At 40.9% G+C, this 24,498-nt stretch overlaps 1 protein-coding gene across 2 annotated transcripts in view; it reads left to right on the top strand.

Moving 5' to 3' along the window:
- Positions 1-24,498, top strand: part of pde5ab (phosphodiesterase 5A, cGMP-specific, b) — a 61,713-nt gene that overhangs the window by 22,833 nt on the left and 14,382 nt on the right. The window contains exons 9-19 of one of the 2 annotated variants that reach the window (XM_079184702.1): positions 1,530-1,638; positions 1,715-1,799; positions 3,015-3,190; positions 6,848-6,898; positions 10,436-10,582; positions 12,985-13,110; positions 13,975-14,069; positions 14,184-14,271; positions 17,928-18,028; positions 19,297-19,374; positions 20,038-20,101. In XM_079184702.1, coding sequence (XP_079040828.1) covers positions 1,530-1,638; positions 1,715-1,799; positions 3,015-3,190; positions 6,848-6,898; positions 10,436-10,582; positions 12,985-13,110; positions 13,975-14,069; positions 14,184-14,271; positions 17,928-18,028; positions 19,297-19,374; positions 20,038-20,101 — 1,120 coding nt within the window. Of the gene's footprint in view, positions 1-1,529; positions 1,639-1,714; positions 1,800-3,014; positions 3,191-6,847; positions 6,908-10,435; positions 10,583-12,984; positions 13,111-13,974; positions 14,070-14,183; positions 14,272-17,927; positions 18,029-19,296; positions 19,375-20,037; positions 20,102-24,498 lie in introns of both variants that reach the window. The other variant, XM_079184701.1, reaches the window with a different exon arrangement.

Raw genomic sequence — 24,498 nt, 5'->3', positions numbered from 1 at the left:
GTTAGCTTTGACCGGCTGGAACCACAGGAGGCTTTTTATAGTGACATTAACCCGGGGCTGCGGCTTTACACTGATACGGCGTCTGTTTCGTCAAAGCAGGAAGTTCAGTCGAGCTGAACCGCAACAGTCCGAGCATTTCAAGATTACAAAGTAGGGCAATTTCTTGCCTTTTTCTGAATCTGGATTTGAATTGTGGCCCTGAGTTGAAAGCCAACGTGGCGCTGTCATGGTTTTTAGTGATGCCGGTAGCTATTCTGTGGCCTCATTTAAGTCAATCACAGAGAGAGGGAAAGGAAATGTGGATTTTAGTCTGTTTGGGCAATTAAATTCAAGCACAGATGCATGTCTGTCTGAAGTGTGTGTAAGAGAGAGAATTGAGGCCAGTCTGGACAGAACACGTTGTTATATTTAGCCCCAAGTCTTAAAGTCATTCAAAATAAAAACTCTGTTCATGAATAGGATGTTGAAAACTAAGAAACACACACACACACACACACACACACACACTGATATTCTTATCTGCAGTGACTGAAGTATCTTTTACTTAAGTAAAAGTGGAAATACCAAAGTCTAGAAATTCTCCACTCCAAGTACAACATTCCCCTCTGAAATGTAGTGAAGCGGAGGTTTATCATACAATTTTAATATTAAAGTACTTTACATTCCACCACTGCTTTTTTGTTTCTCCCTTTTCTCTCTCCAACACACACGCCTTCTCTATTTGTCCTTCTTTCTGTCATCCACTAACACACTCTCATGTTTTCAACCACAACCGTCTGGCCGCAGCACTACAGCCAAAATCCGCTGGCTTTTGCTCTAACCTCATGTTATGTTTATGTATCCATTTTCCATCATTTATCATGCAGTATTATAGCCAACTCTGTGGTTGAATTCGGAGACGCTAAAGTAAACAAACAAGCTTATTAAGCGCTGACAGGCGTGACTGACGGGGGTGGGTGGGGGTGGAGGTTGGGGGGAGATTGAGGACTCAGGTGCAGCTTCCCAGCTGCAGTTCTCTCATTAACCAGCAGATGTTTTATTATTCATTGCTGTTAGCCTGAAGCTTAAGGAAGCAGGTTCGGGTTCAGGGTTATTATGCTTGGTAGATCGATTTCAAGGAGCAGCGGGGCAAAGCTGTGTCTCCAAGAAAGTTACTTAAAGTGTAATATTACAATGCGTCATTTTTAAAAAGCCACTTGTTCACACAGAAACTGCTCAGCAGCAAACAGCAGACACAGCTAGAGACAAGCTGGTGAACACAGTGGAGCATTTAGCAGCTAAAGAGCTAAACGGAGAGTAATATTGGAAAAGTTTCTTCAGAATTTAAAAAATAAAGTTGTTGGATTTGAATGACATGTCTAGATACATAACATTCATATGGCAGATGCTTTTGACCAAAGTGACTTAAGGTTAAGTGTAAAACTTCACACGAGGTAGATCTCTTTTAAAATTAGAGGTGCAGGCGAGTTTGGTGTTTCATGTCATTATGTTAGTTCTGATGTTGTTTGTGTTGTTGTGTGTCTCCTCAGGGACTGTGATGTCAGTCAGATTAACTACATGTACGCGCAATATGTCAAAAACACCATGCAGCCTCTCAACATTGCAGACGTCACCAAGGACCAACGCTTCCCTTGGACAGTCAGTATATCTTTTATTTTATTTTATTTTTGTTCTTTTTCCTAAGTGAGTAATTATCCCTCTTGTATTCTGACAGCGGGAAAACCCAGATCACACCAGCAACCAGATCAAAAGCTTGCTCTGCACTCCCATCAGGAATGGCAAGAAGGACAAAGTCATAGGTGGGATCTCTTTCTCTCTCTCTCTTTCTCTGGTGGAGCGCCTTTTAAAGCACTAAACCTGGGCTTAAACCACCTCTTTCATCTGTTCATGACAGTAGCTTAGCTGCAGTAAGATCTGTTGGGAGAAAGCTAGCATGGACTGATATTTGTTTTCAAGATGCACTGATTAAAAAGATAAGACCTACAGACCCAGAGAGAGATGAGCACTGTGGACTGTCCCAGATTGCTTAGGTACTTAAATTGTCTCTGTGGTTTCCCAGTTACTTTTCAAGGTTAGAAGCTTTAAACATCTGAAATCATAGGACGGAGAACACATTAAGCCGGCATCGCGTTGCCACTTACATTAACCTCCATGAATGGTCCTGCCACTCCACCCATCACTATGATTATCATCAGCATAATCAGCTGATAGCAGCTCCATTAGATGGCTATGAAGATGACTAATGACCGTGGATGTCCCTCAGTGATCAAACAGAACAGGTCCTCACAGCCTCTCCTCCAACCTTTAAGAGTCCTGATGATGAGCAAGATCAAAACAGCTCAGTGTATTACAATGATATTCATTCAGGCTAGCTCTTTTTTTGCTTCATGAATACATTATTAGCATTAGAGATGCAATGTTCTACTCTGTGTCCTTATAAGGCACATGTTTGTGTCAGGTGTAAATAAAAATGGCAATTGTATCTCATTCTCATGCCAGGCAACAGCCTGATATCTGTTTGTCTTGGTACAAACTACTCTATGTATGATCAGTATATCATGCAAGAATTTGGTGACCTGACCGAACACGTTTTTGGCCATAACAAAAGAATTCAAAAGTTAATATCACCCAAATGTCTAATAGGATAAAATGATAAAGTGGTGACTCTTTGAACTGGTTGGTAACCTAGCCTTGGCTAACACATTAGCATGGAGAGCCAAAACCAATGATCTACTGAACACATGTAGAGCGCTTTAAACTAGGGTGCTGTTTACAAGAAGTGTCCATTTTAATTAACCACTCTTGTGGTAATCACAGCATCATGCATGGTCATGCAACATTTTAAGAAATGATTCTTGTTGTTGTCTACTTCCTGATCATTGAAATTACAAAGAAAACTCACCGTGTTTGAATAATAAACTTTTTTTTATCAGTCACATAGCAACCGTGTTCTTACTTCAACCACTTGGACGCCAAGTATAACGTGTGCTGAACATCTGTGTGTGTCTATGCAGGTGTATGTCAGTTGGTGAACAAGATGGATGAAGCACCAGGCACTGTGAAGGCCTTCAACAGGAACGATGAGCAGTTCCTGGAGGCATTCGCCATCTTCTGTGGTCTCGGCATCCAGAACACACAGATGTATGAAACAGTGGAGAGAGCAATGGCCAAGCAAGAGGTCACTCTGGAGGTCAGCCTCTCACACCACACACACACACCATCACACACACACACACACACATCTTAAATCTATGATTTCAGTGCATAAAAAGTAAAGTGACCCATACTGAACTGGGTACTGAAACAGGTCATAGTTTCAGATAATGCTTAAAACTTGAGGGGTGTAATTTATTGCATCATCACGTATTGCTTTATTCATATTGGTGGGATGTCAGTAAATTCTCAATGACCTTTATTTACCTCGAATGAAAAGAGAGACCTCTGTCTTATAAGTAGATGTTGTCATATAGTAACGAGAGGCTGCTTAGCTTTCTCATCTAATAAACATCATGCCCCGTGAGGCTTAAGAACAACATAACAAACTCCTTTTCTCCAACTTTTAGAACCAGACTACAGAGACTGATGTGCTTATTTTTAGCGATGTGTCAAACTGTTTATTTATAGTTTCATAGGATTTTTAAATGGGATTAGCTTCAGAATGGGCAAAGCTAAACTAACACAGAAAACGTATGACCTAAAAAGATACAGCATGATAAAATGAAACATAAAAACTGAATTACAGTTGATATACATCATTTAAACGATGAAAAAAGAAGACAATCTAAAATTAAACTTGGCCTTTATGCTGAAAAATAGAGTGATGAAAGAAAAATAACAGCAATGTAAAGACTGAAACACAAATATGTCATTTCAGTGTGTATAGGGCGTTTAGTAGTGACGGTTAAGATTAGGTGCAAGGGACTGCATCCTCACTAATATAAAAGTATAGAAAAGTACAGTGTGAGTGTGTGTGTGTGTGTGTGTGTGTGTGTGTGTGAGAGCATCTCTGATAGAGCTGCATGTGGGTGTGTGAGTGACAGTGACGAGGCCATGCTGGAGGATTTCACAAGCTGCTTCTTGACACTCTCCTGCCTTCACGACTTGCAGAAAAGCACAGTCATTAAAACCGAGCCCACACACACACGCACACACACACACACGCACACGCACACGCACACACACACTGTCAGTGTGTCTTGACTGTTACACTTTCTATACAGTCTAGTGTACTTCCCCTCTCCACGTTCAGTGGGGACGCTGGTACTCAGTGCTCCAGCCATAGATGCATGACCGTCTTTGAATTACATCTTTCAACGCAGACTACATCAGATATTTATTTTTTTGGGAAAGCAATTCTGCATTCGATAAAAACTTGAACGCAAGATTCCTTCCGGGGATTCAGGGTCATGTGAGCTAAACCTTTGCGTTTCTGGTAATCAGCAGATTAATTTGCAGCAAGCAGACATGTGGTGTTCACGTCATTTCATCCAATATTCATTTTATTATGAACACCTTTGACATTTAAAAATGTCGACCTGTTGATGCAAAGATCTTATAAAAATTCAGTCTTACCATAAAGCAGTCCTGCTCATTGATTTGTAACATTGCCTGGACACATTGAAGGTATAGAAAGCATAAACAGAATGGTGAAATCTATTTGTGTTGTCTCACAATCGTCTAGGAGTGTAAATTCTTAAATCCTTACGTGGGGCTCAAATCAGGGCTAGTTTCATGCTAACAGTACATTCAAACAATGTTTGGATAAAGTGAGCGCTGTGCTAGCTGTTTACACTAATTTGGGTGGTAGCAAGCCGCATGTAAGTTTCACACTATCACATCAACATTTCCATTTAATTGCCACTGCCTTGTGTTTTTTTTAGACAAAAGACACAAGGCTGTCTTGCTATACTGTCAATAAACTTCAGAGCAGGATGGCTTTTTCATATTTTGTATTTGATTGACATGTTTAGCGGATGAGCAGCACCACTTTTTCCTTTCTTCCCTGTCAAAAGCTTTTGTATCTTTATTTTTATATGTTGTTTTGGCATCCTTGCAACATCAGAGAACTCTGATTTCTGGTTTCTTCATTAATACTAAATGGGTTAGGGTTAGGGTTAGGCAAATGAAACCCATGAGCTGAGGGTTGTAATGTAGATTGACTGGCAAATCAAAGGCCTTGCCTTCCGGCTCAGCTAGCTCTTCACCACAACGGTCCAGTACAATGCCTGTATCACCGTTGACACAGCATCAATCCGCTTGTCCATCTCATGCTCTGTTTTACCTTCACTCGTAAAGATCCTGTGAGACTTAAACTAAACTCCCAACCCAGAGGGAGCAATGCACCATTTACCGGTAGAGAACAATCTGAATGTCGGAGAGTGCTGAATTTCATGATTTAACAACAGAACCACATCGTCTGCAAAGAGCAAAGACGCAATTCTGAGTTCACCAAACCGGCCAGCCTTGAAATCCTGTTAATGAACATCTTAAACAGAAGGGGCAACCTTAATGGTCAACATCCATCAAAAATACATTTGACTTTGTGCCGAGTATGCAGATACAGCTCTCACTTTGGCTATGTACGGATTAGATGTCTCGTAGCATAGGCCCCCATACTCCCGCAGTACTCCCCTCACAGAATGCCCACTCAATTGGAGACCTCATGGACAGAGGCTTCAGTCAGATATACCAGTCCACCCTCACTACAGGTTTGGGTTTACCAGGTCTGCCTCCATCACCATGTGATCCAACTCACCACCACGTTGTGCTCAGTTGACAGCTCTGCTCTTTACTTCACCCAAGAGTGAAGTAAGTAGATCATCAATCTTGCGCCAAGGGTGGTCTGGTACCACTTATGAATCGCCCAATGTTCAATCATGGTGTTTGTTATGGCCAATGAATCAGGCAGCCCGTTCCTCCCAGTCATCCCCCTCCAGGGTTCTCCATCTTTGCCCATGTGAGCGTTGAAGTCTCCCAGCAGAACTATAGAGTCCCTAGACCAGGGGTCACCAACCTTTTTGAAACTGAGAGCTACTTCAAGGGTACTGAGTAACTTCCTGAATAATAAAGTTGCACAAATCACCTTTTAATAATAATAATAATCCATGTGAGTCTGATCACATGTCAATGTTAATTATTCCTCACATTAATTATCAACAATGATTGTGTATTTTGTTCAAAATCACACCTGTTATATTTTTGTACAAATTATCCCTTCTAACATTTTTTTAGGAAATCATTCTGTCATATCTTTAAATCATGTCTCGTTTGTACTAACCACTACCTTTGTAACATGTTTGAAAAATCATGAACTCTGTCCCATGTTTATACAAATTATCAGTTATGTAAGATAAAAAAAATCAACTCTTTCACCTTTTTAAATGAATCCTATTACATGAGTACTAATCACCAAATTTTGGGAAGTCTGGGTCACCTTTGCATTGCGCAATAAAGCCTGCATCCCGGTCCATCATGGCGGGAGCCCCATCTGTTGTCACCGACACCAGTTTTTCTAATGGAACCTTTTTCTCCACGAAGAAACTAGTAAAAAATCTCGTCTATGGCCGAAGGGGGATCCAACGCAGGTGCGCAAGTTCAAAATACAACAGTTTTGAGTTGGTTAGAGAAGTTTTGGGTTTTTTTCACAAAGGAACGTCTCCGGTGCATATTTAAGACTTGTGTTTTAATTAATGTAAACATTTAAACTTAAAAGCAAAAAAAATAAATCATCAAAAAGATTTGGAGATGCATGTCAGAGAGCAGTTGTATACGCCTGTATTCTACAGAGAACCTATTATGACCCAAAGTCTGCATACCTCATCTTTGCTTATGTGCGTGTATTTTCCAGGTCTTGTCGTATCACGCCTCCGCTGCAGAGGAAGAATCACGGGAACTCCAGGTAACCGCGGTAAATTCAAATTTATTAATTTAACCATATACACTTACATGCCCACATGAACATTAGTTCCCACTCATTCATTGGTTATTAAATATACAGACACACAGAGGAAGCAGAGTTTGTGTAGAAGAGAAGCAGTCATTTAGCACAACACCACACTGCTGAATCAGCAAGAAAGCGCCAGTATAGCAATTCTATATGGCTGCTTTCCTCACAAACACACATGCACACACACTTGTGTGGAAACCATTATAATACTAAATGCATTGAATTAGCATTTATTTACCTTGAACAATGGACTGACTGACATGGGGTATCCATTTGAAGTATTCACCTTTTCCCAAATAATGAAAAATCCAAGCTTTCCTAGTCAGTTGTCTAGTCACTTGTGACTCGGATGTAAAAGTTGACTTCTCAGAAAACAAATAAACCAAAAAAAAAAAGAGAAAATATAATTTTCATTTTAGAAAATGTGACATTTTGGTTTTAGATTTTTTTTTTTATGAAACAAAGTTATATTTTTTTCAATAAAATAATGTTCCTAAAATGTTTTAAAAGAAAATATTCAGAAAACAAAAGCACATTTTTTAGATTGTTTAGTTAACACACCATTTAGGAAATGAACACAAGTTTTCTGAAATGCCCTTCCATCTCCACAGCTCATGAACATTGTTCAGAGATAAAGTAGACAGTGCGACCAAAGTAGACTTTGTGCTGCTACCTACAGTACGTTTTAAAATCACAGAGGCAGTTTGTGTTGCAGTGGCAGAAAGTGGATACAATTACACACATCACATCTTTCCCTGTTTGCAAGTTTCAAAGAGAGACCAGAAAGTGTTGTTTTAGTGTCAGGGTTTAGAGGCCAGTTGTAGGTGTTCTTCTGTTTCACTTTCAATGCAGAACAAAGTGTTTCAAAGCTCTCCTTATTCACAAACACTTTCCTGTGTAGTTATTTCCAATGAATGTACAGCAGAATCACAGTGAAGCGTTTGTAATATGCAGAGAAGCAGACTAACAAGGTATTTGGTCTCTGTAGCCAGCAGCCAAGTGCTTGGCTGCTGAGCAGACAGCCTTGTAGATAAGTGGTCAATAATGAAGTTATTTTATATTTGCCTAGCCATGTTTTAATGAAAGTGTTATGATGAAGTCATCATTTAATTGTCCCTCAGACATCTCTATAGGACTGTGTCCTCCACAGTTCAGACTGCTCAGCAGCTCTGACTCTATTGAGGCAAAGCAATCTGCCTCCACAGTTTCATTTATCCAAGGATTTCCTTCTGTCTATCTAGCCTTGGAAAACAATCCTTACTTTTAGCTTTTAAGAGCAACTTAACCGCTTTTCTATAAAGAAAATGCATTCTAATACTGCTCATGTTCTTCGCAAAACTGTCACATGCACATTATTGTTCTCAGTATCTCTTTACATTTACATACAACTCTAAACAAGACTATGTTTCTCTGAATTCAGGATAACAACCAGAGATTGGATCCTATACATTTCTATAGTTATTGGCGGCCTTCCTGACTGCTCAAATCAAAGTGAATGTGACATATTTTGGGGTCGTAGAGTTCAACGCACTGTGATACATTTTTCAGCCTGTATTTCATGTGCACAGAACAATCCATTGATAGTACCACAAAGTGACTGCTTGTTATTATCTAACTCATATACTGTTAAGTTACTCTACCAATGTTGGATAGTATTTTTGACACAGCTTTGTAAAAATATACATAAATACATTTCAGGTTAAATACTAAATCTGGTTGTCAAATTATATAAATAGAATTATTCACACCACACACACCATTTACGCAACTAAATGGCATTACAAGTTATGACTGACAATGACATCATACAGATAATAATGATTCAATGGATAGCAAAAGGTAACTTTCAAACAAATTCACCTTTATTCTCTTGCTGAAACAGCTATATTTCAGTTCTACTTGATATATGTAAATATACCCTATGGACTTCTCTTGTAAATAAATACAGTACATTTGTTTTAATTATTGGAACCTGCATTGTGTGTGGAATGCTATGCAATCATCTGCATGAATGTGCATTTCATTAGCTGCCTGGGCGCTTACATGCTTGTCCTTATGAGCCTGCGGCTTGTTCACCAAAACATTGCTCGCTAGCTCCGTTCACAGTCAAAAACCCAACAGGGTACCTTTGAGGTTTTACTGTAGAAAACACTGTGATTTTCATTATTATAAGCTACATTTCTTAGTTTGATCTCAAATAGATGAGTAATATTTTTAGTATAGTTTCTATAGATATGTGTTAGTTATCCAGGTCTTTACAAATTTGAAGTTGTTTTTACTGGATGGAAATTCAATGCAGTTTTCTCCAAACTGGATACTTATTTTCGCTATAGTATCTATCAGTAATATAAACATTGTACTCACCCATGTGATTGCTGAGATCTTGGAACAAGTTCCAATGGTTTAAGAAACACTAGCAATCAGATGATTATACAGGTTATAAACATGCATACAACAGTTCAGCCATCTCAGCCATCGTTTTATTCAGAGGTGAAGTAGTGAGTTTACTCTTTTACTGTCCACACAACTATGTTAAGTACAGTAGATCTGTGATGTATATTTACAATGCACATATTTTTACCTTTGGCCTTTTGTTTCCTCTTTCAATTAAGGATGATCTACCTGTTTGTTTATGAGCTGTCTAATAATCGAACCGCTTATTGATCTTGTATATCGAGAACAATATCTCTTACTGTTGATGCATGGTAATAGATCAAAACATGTGCTGCACTGTAAGTGAAAATGATATATATATATATATAATATAATCAGTCTACAAGCAGTAATTGGAGGGAATCCACTCTCTTGAACCTATCGTATGATTGGTCCTCTGGCTTTGTGCATAAATTAATACTTTTTTTATTTTTTTACTTATTATACTATATTGATCCCGTTAAGGGGGAAATTTGTCTCTGCATTTGAGCCATCCCTGTATATATGGAGCAAATATTCTATCGCTGCAGCCAGACTGTTTTATGATTTTTGTGTAAGTATCTAACTGGTTTTCTGACGGCACACCAAGGCAAATTTCCAAACGTGAACCAATCAGTGCAGCCCAGCTTTCACACCCGTCACACTTTCAACAATGACAGCACATCACCATCTCAAAAGTTCCTGTTCTGTTCTCCTCTCCATGTGGCAAAGTGTCTGAACTAACAGCATAACCTGATTAAGAGGCCTCCCTCGGGTGCCAGAGACAGGATGTGTCACTTGGTATCTAGGACACAGGCTTGATTTTATGGGTACTTGCCACCCAAGGGACTGCTACATACAGTATGTGTTGATCATAGGTAACAGTGAAAGCTGCTACTGTGACGGTAGCAACAATTTTATGTCAGTCATGTCATACAGAATCTGTAAAATGATGACCATAATTAAGTCAATTTAAATAATGCAGATGATACACATTCATATTCACGCCTGTATATCATTGAATCATTGAATCTGCAGCCTCCCTGAATGTATGTGTGTGTGTGTGTCTCTTTGAAGGTCTCCACGGTGCCGTCAGCCCAGTCGTTGCGTCTTATGGACTTCAGCTTCAGTGACTTTGACTTGTCAGACACCGAAACCACGCAGGCTACTATTCGTATGTTTGTCGACCTCAACCTGGTCCAAAACTTCCAGATGAAGTACACGGTAAGAAGTGACCTGGGATGTTATTAAAGTAGATTATACGTAAGCATTTCCCATTAAAATGCTTGAGTTTGACTCTGTCCATCTGCTCATCTGACACGTTGGTCCACAGCAAGATATCTGGACACATACTGGACAGATTTTCAGCTTAGTTGTGGACATTCTTGGTCGCCACAGGATGAGCCTCATGGTCGCTTTCAAGTTTTCACATGGACACAAGATATACAAAAAATCTGAAATTTACTGAACACAGTCATTTTCCCAGACGATGAACCTCCTCCAGCACCATCCTCACCTCAGAACAAAATGGCAACTTTGTAAGAATGTTACACGTTACTACATGAACACAGGTATTTCCAAACCCAAAGTGGAGACAAATTACAGATATGTTTTGTATTTTGAAAGTGTTTTCCCAAGAGATTTCATTCTTGAACGTGTATATCTAATGTGTTGTGTTTTGCAAGAAGTGCAAGAAGAATTACAAACAAAGTGCAAAGCAGAAAATATGTTTGTGCTTTAGCATTTGTTGAAGGCATGGTTACAAAACTTCAGGTATGGCAACCACAGAAGTTAGAACAACAGACAACAATTCATTATCATGACATGACTTTTTTGTTGTTGTTCTCTGCATATCATGGAAAATGACAAGCTTTCTTTTTTATTCATAGTGTGTGAGTGTGTTTGTGTGTGTGTGTGTGCGTGTGTTTGTGTGTTGGATGATGAGTGAATGCAAGTGAGTTCATATTTAGGTATTTGCCTGCATCCTTAACTCAGAGACCACACACACACACACACACACACACACACACACACACACACACAGCACCATCCTACAGCAGGAAATCCCTCACACTCTCTGCCTCCATTACGGCCGTCTGTCAGACCCACCGTCTTCCTCGTCCGGCTCCCCCTCAGCGCCAGCACCGGCCGGCCGCTGCCAGGTTTGGCTCACATCCTCAGCGCGCTCTCCACGTGAAGAGGTCCTTGTGTGTTGGTGGCTGACCTCCGGAGTGCCTGCGGAGAGAGGCTTCATAAAGAGAGCCTTTGATTGGAGGAGATTATGGCCCTCCAGCAGCGCAGGCTGACGTTCACACCGGGGGCTGGAACAGCCCAGAGCATCACAGCCTGGGGGTTAAACTACACAACATGTTATTACTGAGTTACTTTTCTAACATATTTAATGTTCTAGAGTTCTTCATTATAATCGAAGATCAAAGGGTAAAGGAACTGAATCATCATTTGAGTTTAGTTTCGGTTTACTCGCCGTGTGCTCATAATGAACATGGAGTAAAGTAAAGACTAAAAAAAGCACAGAGCATTGATTGGCTAGCAGCATGCTGAGTCATCAATTTCAGAAAGGGCAAACATCCGACAGTCAAGCCCCCTGGTTCCCCCAAAGTTAAGGCCTGGTAGCTGTTGTGCAATGTGTATGTACCCTTTTGCCTCCAACTCCTCATTACCTAATACCTCATTTGAGTTAGTTTGTGTTCATTTGATTAACACAACTTTAATCAATAGTATACTTAAGGGATCAAATTACCATGACTAGTTGACTTGCTGTGAACCTTGGGCGCATTGGGCCAGTTGGTAATCCAGCCTCTCCAGGTTCAGCATGTGGCATCAGTTTGTAGTAAATTAAGGAATATTTCACTCCTAAAATAAATGAAAATGTGTATATCAACCCGTCTCACTTATCCTATCACAGCTAACACATGCATCTTCACTAAAACCAGACTATTTAAAACACTTCAGACTCACATGGATGAGTACAAACAAGAAACTGTTTATGTTGAGTCGTTAGAAATAGTAAGGTATTTAGCGCAAATTACAGCCAGGGCACTTCAGCTCACAAACTTCCTGTTTTATTTTCAACAGGTCTTCTCCGTTTTATTTTTATTATCACTTTTATCTCAAATTATAGTTGGGTATTTCATTCCCTTTTATTTTCGTAATATTTCAGTTGTCTGATTTTATTTGCCTCAATTCAGTCCTGAAATATTTGAATCCTGGTCCTGTGAAGCACTTTGTTTTTAAAAGTGCTGTTTGAATAACGTTTGTTATCATTATTAAATGATGAGTCTTATATTAAATCTTTAATTTTACATACATCCATTTATATTTACGGTTTTTAGATATCTATATATATTTCTTTATATTTTGATTTCATTTGCTGTTCATATGTTCTATTCATACAAACTCAACACTTCCTCCATATTCATCTGTCTGATGCTGAAATTATTATATAAGTTATTAGAGTACTTATTCCACCCCTTCTCAATTGTCCGTGCAAGACATAGTTTGAATACCAGCTATTATCACAAAGCCACGTGGTGTACATCCAACCCTGGAAACGTTGCTCACAAGGGTTCAAATATATCTCTTTCTGCTCTTTCCCTCTTCCGTAGAGTTTGTGCCAGTGGGTTCTGAGTGTGAAGAAGAACTACAGGAAGAATGTGGCTTATCACAACTGGAGACACGCCTTCAACACTGCCCAGAGCATGTTCACCCTCCTCAAGTCAGGACGCCTCCAGGTCAGTGCAGCCGATCACTGATTAGGATGAGCTGATTTGTTAAATTGCCAGTTGCTAAACATTTGGAATTTCAAGAATGAATAGTTTGCTGCTGAAAAGCATTGAATTCACAATCTTGTTGGACAATCAAACCCCATTGATGAACAAGAAAAAGAAAACAGCTGTAGACTGAAGGCTCATATCTCAAATAGCTTCCCTGCAGCATTGCTGCTTCCATAACCGTGCAACAATAACTTTGAACAAAAAATAAGAATATATAAATAAAGTCTCTGCAAGTTATCTTTCATGGTATAGTCATATTAATTGAAACAACTGGCTCAGAATGTAGGACATGAAAAGCCTTCAGTGTGTTTTGGAAGATGTTTGGCAGTAATGTTTAATTCACATGATTTGTAGCTAATGGGTTAAATTAAACAGCATCTATAATGAATGGTCAACATTAAAATACCTCCTACAACACCAGGAATAAAATAGGTTGGGAAATCTCTGAATACTAGTGGTTTCTGTGACACAAAAACATGCAGCATGCAATCATTTCTGCCTAAAATATTAGCAACTATCAGCAGCTGCTGGATATATCAGTATTGACAATGTTGGAGCCATGCTTTCATCTCTGGTATAAAAGCTGTAAAAGCTGTCATATGCAGAAACGGCCGTGCTGTCCACTCCAGGCTTTGTGCTGAGCGCCCACACCGCCAACAATGTGTGGAGACTTACGACAGCACACGTTTACATGGCTTTTGTGAGGCTTTTGTTTGGTTTAATTGTTCCAAAAGATTGTCATCTGTTAACCAGCTGCCATTATGTGATGTAGTCTGTGTATGTTTTTTCTGTTACTTCCTCCACTCGTCCATCTCCTGACAGAATAACCTGAGTGATCTGGAGGTCTTGGCTCTGATGATTGCAACTCTGAGCCACGATCTGGACCACAGAGGAGTCAACAACTCCTACATACAGAGGTACAGTGGGAGAGCATGAGTCATATAAGTATATGTATGAATGTATGTGTATGTGTGGGAGCACGCTGTATCCACTCTGTGTGTTTCTTCTTGTGTGTGTGTGTGTGTGTACAGGAGCGACCACCCACTGGCCCAGCTCTACTGCCACTCCACCATGGAGCATCACCACTTCGACCAGTGCCTCATGATCCTCAACAGCTCTGTAGGTGCACTCACTCACGCATGTACAGAGGAATCCTGCCAGTCACCTACCGACCAACTACCAAAAGAGAAATGGTTTCATACTGTGTCTAACAAGTGATAGATTTCATCAGGTGATGAACACACACCTGTGTTTGTATTTGCTCAGAGCCCCTCTTATTGCAAACACAAAGACCCGATGTGTTAGAGCCAGACAGGTAGATTAGCCAGGCCAATATCAAATCATTGCAGATATATCAGTACATATGTCGGCCCACAAGTAATAGCAGTCCAGAAATGTCCAACTAAGGAACAGTAAAACAGAAAGTAGCTAAGTCTGTTCAAGAAGCCGCTAGATGACATCACGCACTACTTTGCATATATTGCGTAACTATCAACACATGTACAAGATTTTTGTAAATAAAAGTTAAGAAATACAGCAAAGTCAAGCTAAACCTAATGGACTCTTACTAGCTTTATCATGAGCTATTATTATGTTTTAATGCTCATCAGATCAATATGTATCCTAATCTACCTCTCACTTCAAAACTGTGGAAGGATGTATTGATTGGTCCAGCTTTAATCCACAGTTGATATCTACACTGAACCAGGTGACTCTAGAATGTGAAACAGGGATCTCAATGTGCCTAAATCACAAAGATGTATTACTTTGCTTTTTAGCTTACGCTAGTGCAGGGGCATTCAATTAACACTCAAAGAGGTCCAGTTACTGAAATTTCCTCCCAGCAGATGTTCAAACCTCATAATGTATATTTGCGTCCTGTAGTTTATCCCTAAATCTGTCAAGCTAATGTATTAGTGTACTATGTGCATTTCCATGTCATTTCAACAACATTTATTGTCAATTTCCAAATTAGGATAATTTAAAATAGCTATCTATATCTTAAATAAGATTAGTCTTAGCACAATGAAGACTTAGTTTGATCATCCCCCCTTTGTTCTTTATTCTTATTTATTTTAAATTTTAATTTTATCGAGCCTACTTCCTTTCTAGTAAGAGAAATGGGACTGCGACTGCCCTGCTACTAGTTTGACTCTTGGCTTGAGTGGAGTTAGAGTCAATGTCATACACATGTGTAAGTGCTCATTGTACTTGGTTTTGATAATGTTCATAGTGTAGAACGCTGACTCACAGTTGATCCAGACATGGTCAAGGTGTTGACATTTGGTTTTAGGTTTGGAGTCTGAGACTCTTCAAACAACACAAGTACGAAAACCCTACTATACTCAGCTCACTTCAGAAATAACTGCTGCTGCCTTAAAGGACCAGCTGTCTGAACTGCAGGTACAGTTACATGTGAGTGTAGCAAAGGAAGAGCTGTCACTTTCATCATGGATATCAGTGTGGGAGCAGGATGAAGGGAGGGAAAGAGGAGACGGACCAAAGGCGTCAGGCAAATCGTCTCTTCTCAGCCGGATTTTATCTTTATCACAGTTATGCAAAACATGACATTAGTTGACCTTTCACCGCTGCAGCTGATTCAGTATGCAGCAGCTGAGCTCTTGGCAGGCGCTGTGAAGAGGCTCCATCTCTCTCCTCTCCTGTTGTCCCTACATGGGTCCCTGCCAGTCTCAGAAAGGATTTCATCATCTTCACAGCTCTGTGTTGTCTTGCATATATACAGTAGGTAGGTCTCCGATCTGCTGTGGTCTTACAACAGCTACTAGTAGACGTTTATGTTCCAGATTCCAATTGGTCATCCCTTTTCTATTGCAGAAGCAAAACTCCACTGCCAATAACAAAAAAAACAACCAAAAAAATAGCTTTTAGTGTGTAGTGTCATTAGTGACATTAGTGTCCTAATTATTATTATGTGTATCCTCATTTAAGCCCTTAAAGCGTTTGGGAACCTCTTTGAGTCAACTCATCCTGGCCAAGCTGTAAGGAACTAAAACCAACTTTAAATGGAACCTGAGGTTTTGTGTTCTGTGTTAACGCAGATATCTTTAAAGTATCGCCCAAAATAACCCAGCAGCAAGTAGTATTGAAACTTCTCCAGTAAAAAGATGCCCATGATCTATCCTTTTTGGGCCAGATCTAGAAAGAATGACTAGTACATGGTATTGTTGTGTTTTTTTTCCTGTTTATGAGGCGCTTCTTTGACTTTACCTAACGGCTGGCTCAGTAACTGTTCTCTATCTGACTCGTGCTGAGGCACCACAGGATCTCACTGTTAGGAACTCAGTAACGAACACCCACAGAACACAAGAGAGGTTGGATTTATTTGCATCACAACGTATACAAGTAAACCGAGCTGTCCGGTGTCAACTAACTTCACAATAGCATTGTTCATTACTTTATACCTCCATTCCATCCTAAGTCTTCCCCCCCTTCGGAGATGTCCTCCTCCTCCTCCTCCTCTGAACTTTCACCTAGACAAGTTACACGGTGCACCTCGGACAAGTGATAACAGAGGTTTTTTTTGACTAACCACAGTCTCCTTCCACACTCGATTTCGCTTCAGGCCGCCCGTCACAGCGACCGGCTCCCGTTCTTGCCCTCCGTTAGAAATCTTGCCCTACTTGTTTGTCTGCGTCACCCCCCCTCTATCTTCACCCGGGCTCCAAGGCCGCTGTCCGAGACTCCCTGTCTCAGTGTCGTGAACACCATATGACAATGACACAGGCCAATACCACAGTATGAATGAATATACATGGATACATTTCAAATTATGGATATGATTGATTTTACACAAATATATTTCAAGACACACACAGGATTGCTTGCAACCGCTACAACCCATACAGCCAGGATTGTCTGCCTGCACACGGCTCTCAACATGGAAATGTCTCTGCCGGTGGCTAGGAGCTAACGGTGCTAACAGGTAAACAGTGTTTCCCTGAGGATGGGCGTACGCTGTGATGTCGACGCGGTTCTGCTAACATGTTATCAGCGCTAACCGCTGTATGAGCGCCGTGCAGTCCGGCGGTGATTAGCTAGCAGCCTACTGCAATTTTTGGTTTTGATCAAATACCACGTACTACGGTGCCAGAATAGGCAATACCGATACTTTTTTAAAATAATAAATAAAACTTTCAATTGTGATCGCACCACCAACATACAATGGCAGCAGAAATCTCTGACGCAAATATCTATGAGCCAGTTGAAACCAAAACGATCTGTTTTTTAGTGTATTTTTGTAACTTTGAATCTAGTAAGGAGCCTCATGACAATGGATTTACAGTGTAATCCTTTATATACACAATGTTATCAGTGATGTGTTTTGTCATATAAAACTGTAATCAGGCTGAAAGCACTTTGAAACTGGGTCACAGTTGAAATCCTGGTCAGGGGGCCACTGGTCTCTGCAGAGGGACACGATGGTGTGGTCGTGGCTTTTCACAGGCCTTAATGTTGTTGCCTACTTTCTGCAGGACCCCGGTCCTCTTCGTCTTATTAACATGCTTATAAACATTCAAGACATGTGTGTGTGTGTGTGCGTTTGCAGTCTAGTGTTGTCATGGTAACCCCTTGGTGGTCTATCAGAGAACAAACTGCGGTCAACACTATCGGTAGTACCTTTGCCTTCGAGGCTCGCTCTGTGTACATATGTGTTGTCAAACTTTCATGTATGTTCCTATGTGTAAATCATGAAATAACATACAGAGCTGTTCCTGCACTAACACAGTTATCTCCCTGTTTCTCTCTCTCTCCAGGGAAACCAGATCCTGAGCGGTCTCTCCCTGGATGAGTACAAGACCACTCTGAAGATGATCGAGAGGGCTATTCTGGCCACTGACCTGGCCCTGTACATGAAGTAGGTACCAAACGTCAAGCACAGATGGAAATCTGACTGGAGAGGAGAGAGAGAGAGAGAGAGAGAGAGAGAGAGAGAGAGAGAGAGAGACAGGGAGAGAGACAGAGAGAGAGAGAGACAGAGAGACAGAGAGAGACAGGGAGAGAGAGAGAGACAGAGAGAGACAGGGAGAGAGAGAGCGACAGAGAGAGAGAGAGAGAGAGAGAGAGAGAGATGCTGATGTCTTTCTGACTTCTTACAGAAATTCTCTTTTTACTTGTCAAACTTCAGCTTCTTCAAATTGTACTTTTTGTAAGCGATCTTGCAGTGTTCAATCATAAATTGTTCTTTTATAACAGTTAGCGTAGAGTGAATATACATGTTCATTGACTACATGTGATTAAAAACAAGAGAACATGTAGTATGCCAGTACTGCAGCTACATTTACTCTCAGGAGCTGCAGGACACTGACAAATTATTATCCGAAAAGTTGTTACATCCAGGAGTCATGATGCAACATAATCATTCATTAATCGTGTTTCTGTAAGTCCAATATTCACTTTCCTTTTAGCTCTGGTTTGGTCTCCACCAACTCTCTTCAGCTGCTTCATGCTCCACTATGTTCACCAGCTGGTCTCTAACTGTGTCTGTGTGCTGTCTGCTGCTCAGCAGGTAGAGTACAGTTCATCAGAGCTTAGTCACTGAAAACAGCTGCCTGCTGCTGCTGGGAACCAGGCTGATGAGAACAGAATTTACAGGCAATGAACTTAAGGCTAAATTGCTGGGAAAAGAGTTTCAGATACATTCAGGATATTGTTGCTTTCCCTGCAACACAATTCTGGAGGGCAAACATGTATTGAGTCCTTTCATATGGCCCTGGGACGATCTTTGCCCAGAAATGTTTTTTTTATAAAAAACAAATGTTCATTATTTAGTCTGTACTTATGTCATTGTCTGTTTTGTGCATTGGATTATTCTGAAAGAAAGTTGGTTGAATTACATGCAACATCTACAGTTATGTTTTGGTGGACGTTAGTAAGAAAACAAATGTTGGTGTAATGTAGAAGATGTCTGGATGCTTAGGTCATCCTTCCCTCCGACATTTCATTTCATCTTTTCCATCTTCTTTCTCCTCGTCTTTTTTCCACTTATTTTCAGTCATCAGTGATCACAGCTCTTATTTAATCCCTCTTTCAGTCTAGACAGTGGGTGGTGGAGGAGAAAAGTAAGTCATACTGTATGAGGATAATTATCTGCTGTGTCATTATACTTTTGGTGTGTGTTGTCAGGAGGCGTGGAGAGTTCTTTGAGCTCACCAAGAACAGCCAGTTTGTTTGGGAAGACGAACATCACAGAGACTTATTGAGGTGAGTACCAGTCCTCCAAAACTCATACCACACGCCAGCTTAGCTACTTTTTGGCCAAATCTAGCATCAAAGACACTGCACGTAATAAAGCCAGGCTAGCTGTTTCCCCCTGCTTCCACTCTTTATGCTAAGCTACGCTAATCACATCCGGACTCCAGCTCCGTACTAAACACACAGACAGAGGTTCGACATCAATCTTCTCGTCTCAATCTTGAAAAGAAAGCAGATAAGTGTATTTGCCAAAATATGAAATGATTCATTTCAGACTGAAACTGAAAGTAAGACTCCTGAGTACTGTATATACTATATATATATATATATACTAGTCTATCTGTGTGCTATGAGATTACTGTTAGTAAAGTAGTTCTTTTTTACAAATCAACTGTTCTTCATTAGGCAAATAATTCATAAAGCAAAGTATTATTGCTTTGTGCATTAGATGCATATCAGAATTATCATCACACAGAGATTTGTTTTTGTTTTTGAGATGCAGTTAGTGATTTTATACACACAAAATATACTCATTGTTGACTTCAAGTTCAATAAATGTCAATCACAATGGTTAGACGTGGATTTATGCTAGAAGTAGCTGCTGTTGATCATTTCCTGTTTAAGGTGTGGCTCTGTGAAGATCAATGTGTGTCAATGTATCTCCCCCTTCAGGTCAATGCTGATGACTGCATGTGACATCTCAGCCATCACAAAGCCCTGGCCAGTGCAGAAAAGGGTAAAAGATGAATTTATGTGTGTTGGATGAAATGAGTCTAAAGTTTCCCTTCTCTTCCCTTACTTCTGGTTGCTGTAGCCAGTTTCTGTAGGACATATGACAACTTTCTTTCTCATTCATCATGAGCCATTCAATGGTGTTCATCCTTACGCATCATTGAAAACAAGAGAATCAGTGGTATGAGTAGGAAGTACTCATTTGTCTGCTTGGTGGGTTTATTGTGGCAGTATGCTCCGTTTACTGTCAACCACTTGACACATAAAAGCAGAAAAAGGTAATCCCACTGTAACCATTCCAAAATGACGGAAAAACAATCTACCTACATTAAACTACAGCACTCTTTTTGGTCACTTGGCAACCGAATAAGCTGAAGACACAACATCTGACATACTATCACCTTATTAAGTTGTTATAGCTAACATGTTAGCAAGCAGTTGACTATTCACACATCCAGCAGACAAAGAGCAACATAAGCGTTCATTTGGAGTCTTGTTCCTGTCTACTTGATGTAAAAGTTGGAATTTGTTTTTTTTATTGCAAGACAGGACATACATAGACATAACAAGAGGACGGCAAGAACAGTGAGATACATACAAGCCAGCAAACATCAATATATGGGAGAACTGTGTGTGTGTCTGAGTGTTTTGATATGAAAGAAAAAAACCATAAGAAAGTACATAAATGAGGGCAAATTACCAAATAATAACGTCCAAAAAAATGCTTTAACATAAACAAAGCCAGGGGCAGCATGGCCCCGTCCACTGGCAGTAAAACACCAGGGCACCGTCAGGGAGGATCAGTCAGGCCGGGTCAACCGAGTTAAATATTATTTAATTATTTCATTCATTAATTTGATTGTTTTTGTTGTTTGTTTTTTTAAAGGCTGACCCGTCCAGCTTTGGGTCGCCCTCAGACTGTTTGAGGAAGGGCTGGCCCAGTGCGGGTTTGAGCCCTTTTTAAAAAAAAGAAACAGTTCCCAGACCCTAGGGAGGGGGCCTGTTCTTTTGTGGGGGCTTATAAGTCATTTATATATACATGTATATAAAATGTGTATATTTGTGATATATTAACGGTGACCCAGCCTTCCATCCCCATACCACCCGCTCCAGAGGGAACCATCAGAGTGCCCTGGATTGAGCTCAGGGACGGGACGGAACACCTCAGGGGAGGCTGTGGTTAAAACAATGATATGACAACATTTTATTATTATTATTATTTCTCTTTCCTTTTCATTTAATTAATAACATAAAAAGTGGTTGAGAGGTTGTCAGTGCGAGATAGGAAATCATGTATTTTTCTTATTATCTTTTTTATTCTTTTTATAATAATAACAGTAATTATAATAATAGTGATAATAATTATAATATGTAATAACAGCAACATCACAACAATAAAACTTTGTCAGAGATAAACAAAAATAATAATAATTAAAGAAAAAAAAGCAGAAAAACAGAAAAATCTTCTCGAAGACCAGAATAAATATGAAGATAACAGTACAATAACTATTAAATATAATAGGCCATGATATAGATGAATAATATATAGCAAAGAACAAACAGGACCACTATAGATAATAATATATTTAAATTGTATATGTATGTGCGTATGCGTGCATGCATGTACGTGTGCATGTGGGTGTTCATGTATGCACGTACGTGGGTTTCAATTGGTTGTCAGGCAAAAAAAGCAACAACAAAACCAGAAAATATATTGTTACCACCTGGCTCAAGGCTGGCAACAAAAAGGGAGGCCACACAGAGATTTTACCCAATTATGGTTTATTTTAGCTGGACAACTGCCATGTTCTGAACAAAGATGAGGCTGGTGCAGCAGGCCCTGCCCTGCGAGAGAGAGAGAGAGAGAGAGAGAGAGCCTCGCAGACGGGCTGTCTTTTAAGCCTTCCTGGAGGCTCCAATCAGCTTGGCTGGTTGGTGCAGGTGATTGTCCCAGCTCCTCCCACCAGGAAACCATCCGTGAGCCGGCCCACAGCCTGGCAAGTGGGAGGGTCGTCACACCCCCCCCCTTAAGATTGAGATCCTCACTGCAGGCAATCTCCAACACGACCATCCAGAAACCCCCCCCTCTGCAACTCTGGTACCTGTGAAGCAATTTAAGAGAGGAGAAAAACCAGGGATAGAAAGAAAGACACTGCAGGGAGTAAAATAACACCAGTTAACTTAAACAGTTACAGCTCGGGACATGGCATCAGCCACTGTATTTTCCGTGCCTTTGACATGACGTACATCTAAATGATATGGCTGAAGGAAAAGACACCAACGCATAAGCCTTTGATTTGGGTTTTGGAGTGAATGGAGAAAGGTTAGGGGGTTATGATCCGTATAAACCACCAAAGGGCTTACCCCACCACCCACGTAAACCTCAAAATGTTTCAATGCCCAGATCAGTGCCAGTGCCTCCTTTTCAATGATGGAGTAATTTAACTGGTGGGAGTTGAACTTCTTAGAAAAGAAACTCACCGGGCAGTCAACACCACTTCCATTATCCTGCATCAACACAGCCCCAGCTCCCACCTTACTAGCATCCGCATACAGTGAAAACGGCTGGTCCAGCTGGGGGGCTGCTAAGACAGGGGCAGAACACAGCAGCAACTTGACAGTCTCAAAGGCCTTCTGACAAGTGAGAGACCACTCAAACTTAACCTTTGGGCTGAGAAGAGACGTAAGTGGGGAAACTACTGTGGAAAAGTCTCTACAAAACCCACGATAGTACCCAATCATACCCAAGAACCGAGAAAGTTCTTTCCTTGTAGTTGGAACAGGAAACTGATCAACTGCCAACACCTTGGCCCTTACTGGGCGTACTTGCCCTTGTCCAACAACTTTTCCCAGGTAGGTTACTGTTGCCTTAGCAAACTCGCACTTAGCCAGATTAATGGTCAGACATGCCCAGGCGAGACGGTCAAACAACGCTCGGACGCGCTGAAGGTGAGTCTCCCAAGTGTCACTGTAAATCACTACGTCATCCAAATACACAGCACACCCGACCAACCCAGACACCACCTTGTTCATTAGGCGCTGGAACGTGGCCGGAGCGTTACGTAACCCGAACGGCATAACTTTGTAGGAATACAAACCACTGGACGTAACGAAGCTGGCGATCTCCCTAGCTCTAGGAGTTAAAGGAACTTGCCAGTAACCTTTAAGTAGGTCAAACTTACTGACAAATTTAGCAGAACCAACCTGGTCCACACAGTCCTCCATACGTGGGAGTGGAAAAGAGTCCGGCTTAGTCACCTGATTAACCTTTCGGAGATCAGTACATGGTCGAAATGTTCCATCTGGCTTCTTAACAAGTAAACACGGGGAAGACCAACTAGATGAACATGGCTCAGCAATGTCATTTTCCAGCATATATCCGACCTCTGCCTCCAGATATTTACGTTTATCTGGAGACATTCGATAAAAGTGTTGTCTAATTGGCTGGGCATCTCCCACGTCAATATCATGTTCCATAAGATGAGTACGAGAAGGGGTGTCAGCGAACAGGCAGGGATAACCTTTGATAAGATCCACCAACTCTGTCCGCATTGGTTCAGGTAAATGTTTCAACATCACCTCCAGATTGGCAAGTGACTCAGAGTTTTTAAGACGGCCATTCAAAATTATACCATCTGGTGCATAACCCTCTTCCTCATATTCCTCTGTCGGATCAGGAGGTGGAGACGAATGACCAACTGGAACCACAGCAGCAACAGAGACAGACCCCGACCCAGGACCACTCGCAAAGGGGCGGGCAAAGTAGGGTTTTAACAAGTTAATGTGGCAGAGCTGCACCGACTTCCTTCGATCAGGGGTCGCGATTAAATAATTTAGGTCAGACACTTTTCGGGTCACTGTATAGGGACCAGAGAACTTAGCCCGGAAAGGAGAGTCAACTAAAGGCAAGAGTGCCAGAACTTGATCACCCGTACCAAATTCACGGCGTTCTGCTCGTCGATCATACAGACCTTTCATCTTCCTTTGAACCGCTTGTAGGTTTTCTTTCGCCATTTTATTTGCCTGGTACAGCCGCTGCTTAAAACCATTTACATGATCTATTAGGTTTTCTGGGGCCTCCCCCCCCTGCCAGTCCCTGCGTAGGGACGCTAAAGGGCCTTGCACTGTGTGACCGAAGACCAAGTCATTGGGACTAAAACCCAAGCTCTCCTGAGACACCTCCCGGGCTGCCAACATCAGCCACGGTAACCCCTCCTCCCAGTCACGGTCCAACTCAGTGCAATATGCACGGAGGAGGGACTTCATTGTTTGGTGAAACCTTTCTAGAGCCCCCTGGCTCTGGGCATGGTATGCGCTGGACTGAGAGTGTTTAACATTTAACTGGTTCAACACTTCTGCAAACAACTTTGAACTGAAGTTAGACCCCTGATCAGATTGAAT

The sequence above is a fragment of the Pholis gunnellus genome (assembly GCF_910591455.1).
Source record: "Pholis gunnellus genome assembly, chromosome: 23".
Classification (NCBI taxonomy): Eukaryota; Metazoa; Chordata; class Actinopteri; order Perciformes; family Pholidae; genus Pholis; species Pholis gunnellus.
Note: the sequence above shows the minus strand (reverse complement) of the source record. Positions and strands in the feature narration are given on the sequence as shown.